Source organism: Elephantulus edwardii, unplaced genomic scaffold, assembly GCF_000299155.1.
Source record: "Elephantulus edwardii isolate Elephantulus edwardi_28Jun2011 unplaced genomic scaffold, EleEdw1.0 scaffold00097, whole genome shotgun sequence".
In the NCBI taxonomy this organism is placed as follows: domain Eukaryota; kingdom Metazoa; phylum Chordata; class Mammalia; order Macroscelidea; family Macroscelididae; genus Elephantulus; species Elephantulus edwardii.
The window spans coordinates 2,168,116-2,171,178 of NW_006399847.1; the positions used below are offsets into that span (position 1 = coordinate 2,168,116).

General features: G+C 37.6%; 1 protein-coding gene across 1 annotated transcript in view; it reads right to left on the minus strand.

Annotated features, from left to right (window-relative positions):
- Positions 1–3,063, minus strand: part of MYOM1 (myomesin 1) — a 244,358-nt gene that overhangs the window by 29,669 nt on the left and 211,626 nt on the right. The window contains exons 25-26 of the mRNA XM_006891423.1: positions 929–1,073; positions 145–229 (exon numbers count right to left, since the gene is read on the minus strand). Coding sequence (XP_006891485.1) covers positions 145–229; positions 929–1,073 — 230 coding nt within the window. The remainder of the gene's footprint in view (positions 1–144; positions 230–928; positions 1,074–3,063) is intronic.

A 3,063-nucleotide genomic window follows, 5' to 3' on the forward strand; every position in this document is an offset into this window, starting at 1 on the left:
AGGGTAGAGAGAATAGTGCAACAATGAATGAATGGGAACCCAAAATCTCTGTAAATGTTTATGAAAATTAATAAAATATAGAAAAAAAAGAAATAATCATGAAATATTTTATTGTTTTTAAAAAGGAAAGTTTTTCCTCTTTACTCACTGCCATTTTTTTCTTTTTTACCTTGTTTTCTGATCCATTCTTGCCGCTGGAATTCAGCTTCTTTTTGGAGCTTTTTATAAACTAGGAATTGGAAACAAAGAAGAGCGGAGCAGAATAAATGTACATGCCAGACACTCCGCTAAGCAATTTATATTCATTATTAGAACACTTTCATACTGTAAAGGCTTCACGAGTCTTCAGCTTTGATAGATGGAGAAGCAGACTTAAAAAGGCTAAGTAACTTGTCCAAGGTCAAAAAGAGAGGATATTTTGAAACAGATTGGATGTTGCAAGTATAGAGATTGATTAGTCTCTATAGTACTCTGCTGGATGCCATATCTTCAATTTTGGTGGTTTTCACAGTGGTTTGTGTAGTATATGATTAACAGATTTGGCATATATTACTTTTGCATTTTTTCTTTTTCAATTTAAACGCTTTAGGTGCTAATTATAAAACAGTATCACAGCTTATTTTGGAAACACATATACAGTCTTGACCATAATTCCAACATTCTTCACCAGAGGATTTAAGTAATAAATGTAGCTTTTTATATATGTGATCTTTTAAATGACATCTTTCCTGTTGGCCAGGGAAAAATTTGATGGCCTTTTAAATTAACTTTAGATTCTTCAATTGTATGGCAAGTGGAAGCTTAAAAATGTTTTGCGAATACGGGAATTCAGTTAAGGAGTGACTTCAGGTCCCTTAAAGCACCCACATTGTGCCATGGAGTGTATCTTTTAAATGGTCTTCCACCTGATGTTCCACAGTGTTCTTACCATCTCCAATGAGAACAAGAGTAGAATGGCCAGTTGCTTTGCCATCTTGAAGCTGGAAAGTATATGTTCCCTCATCCTCATCCTGTAGCTTCTCCATGAACATTTCAATTATACCAGTGTTTCGGTCAATATGCATTTTATATTTCTTCAATATAAAAAGAAACAGAAATTAGCAAAATATAGGCTCTACTTTGATTATATATAATCCTAGTAAAAGAAAAATGAAAAATAAAGAATTATAAATTTAGCATACTTATTATAGGCTAGTTTTAAAAGATTAAAACTTTAAAACCTTTTTCCCCCAAGGAAAAAGAAAATATTATATGGAATATAGGACCAACAATGCAGAAGAGGGGGCTACATGATGATGAGAATTAATTAATTCCTAGGAGATCTGAAATGTAACCTCTTAAATAGAATGTTATGTTAGGGCAAGGCATAAAAATGTTGTCAAAAGTTATTTTTAGATTATCATTTATTTTCCAGATTGTGTTATTTTTAATTTGCAGAATAATGTAAAACTACGGGCAGCATAAGGGAGCACTGGTGGCTTAGTGATAAGGTGTTACAATGCCAACCCAAAGGCTGGTGGTTCGAATTCATCAGCTTCTCCTAGGGGAAAAAAATGAAAAATTTCCTCCCAGGTGAGTCACAGCCTCAGAAACATCTTGGAGGGTTTTTGTGAGTTGGTTCTGAGTCAGTGGCAATGAGATAGGGATCATTACTTGGAAAAGTAGTCACAAAAAGAGAGGGAGACCTTCGATGAGATGGATCGACACAATGATAGCTATAGCGTGCTGAAGCATGCCAGAGACGTGAGGATGAAGCAGGAGAAGGTACAGTTATAGTCTATTGCTCATAGGGTCTCCGTGATTCATTGTCCACTCCATATTTAACTACAACAATAGGCAGCATTTGGGAAGTGTTGCCTGTAGTCTCATGCCATTTGCTTTTATGTCCCCAGTGGCATGTAGTAGGCAATTAGTAAATGTCTGCTAAATTAATGTGTGAATAAAAGACACTTTTAAAACATTTAAAACCCATTTGATTTTAACAAATTAAAATTGCTCTATTAGATGGTATTTATTCTGCTACATTACTTGAACAATCTCCCCCCAGAGGACAAAGTTAACTATAATTTCTATGCAAACAAGCTTAAGTCCCACAACAGTTTGAATTAATGAGATTTTGATATAAAACATAGAATGAACACTCAAATCTGGGCCCAAGACTGTGGTGTCTTCTTCAGAGCTTCCCCTGCTGAAAGCCAGTCTCCAGATGAGACACACAGCACATTGGACTCACTACCATCCTGTTAGCCATACTCTTTGTAACGCGCAACAAATGACTGGGTGGGGTTGTTGTAGCCAATCAGTGGGATTTGACAGCTTGTTGGTAATGTAAATGAGGGATATGACATTGTTAGGAGGTAGAGAGCTGTCAAATGATTTAGGGCAGAAGTACAGGGATAGAGAGTCAAAGGTAAAGTTAAAATCATTAAGTGGCTTACAGTTTCTGCTGAAACGTTGCCAAGCAAGCAACTGAAGCACAGCCTGAGCCCATATAAGGACTAGAGCCAAAGGCTAATTAATACTTACCTACTCGCAGCCAAGAGACTGTCTAGTGTTACCATATAAGGAAGACACTAATGCCTCAGTAAGTTGACTGGGGCAGTGAGGAGCATCCCCAAAACAATCTAATTAGCATTTTAGGCAGATAAGAATCAGCGATGACAAGAAAGATGAACCAGAGTCAGAACCTTGAGCCAATCATTCTATTGGCCAAAATCACCACTCACCTGCCCTGCAGAAAGCCTGCCCCAGGAGGAGGGAGACTGACTATTTAAGCACCTAGCCCCTCAGTGGACTGCCTAAAGAACATATGGATATGTCTTGGGAAAAGTAAAAGTAGGGAGCTCCTTTGAGGCAAGTATGATGAAGCTTTGTCTCACATGCTTTGGGCATGTTGCTAGGAGAGGCTATTAATTGGAGAGGGGCAGGGTTGATGAAGTAGTGGAAGATCTTCGACTAAATGGATTGACAAAGTGGTTGCAGCAATGGGCGCAAGTGTGCCAGAGATTATGAGAATAGCAAAGGATTGAACGGGCTTCAAGTCTGTTGTTCATATGGCTGCCA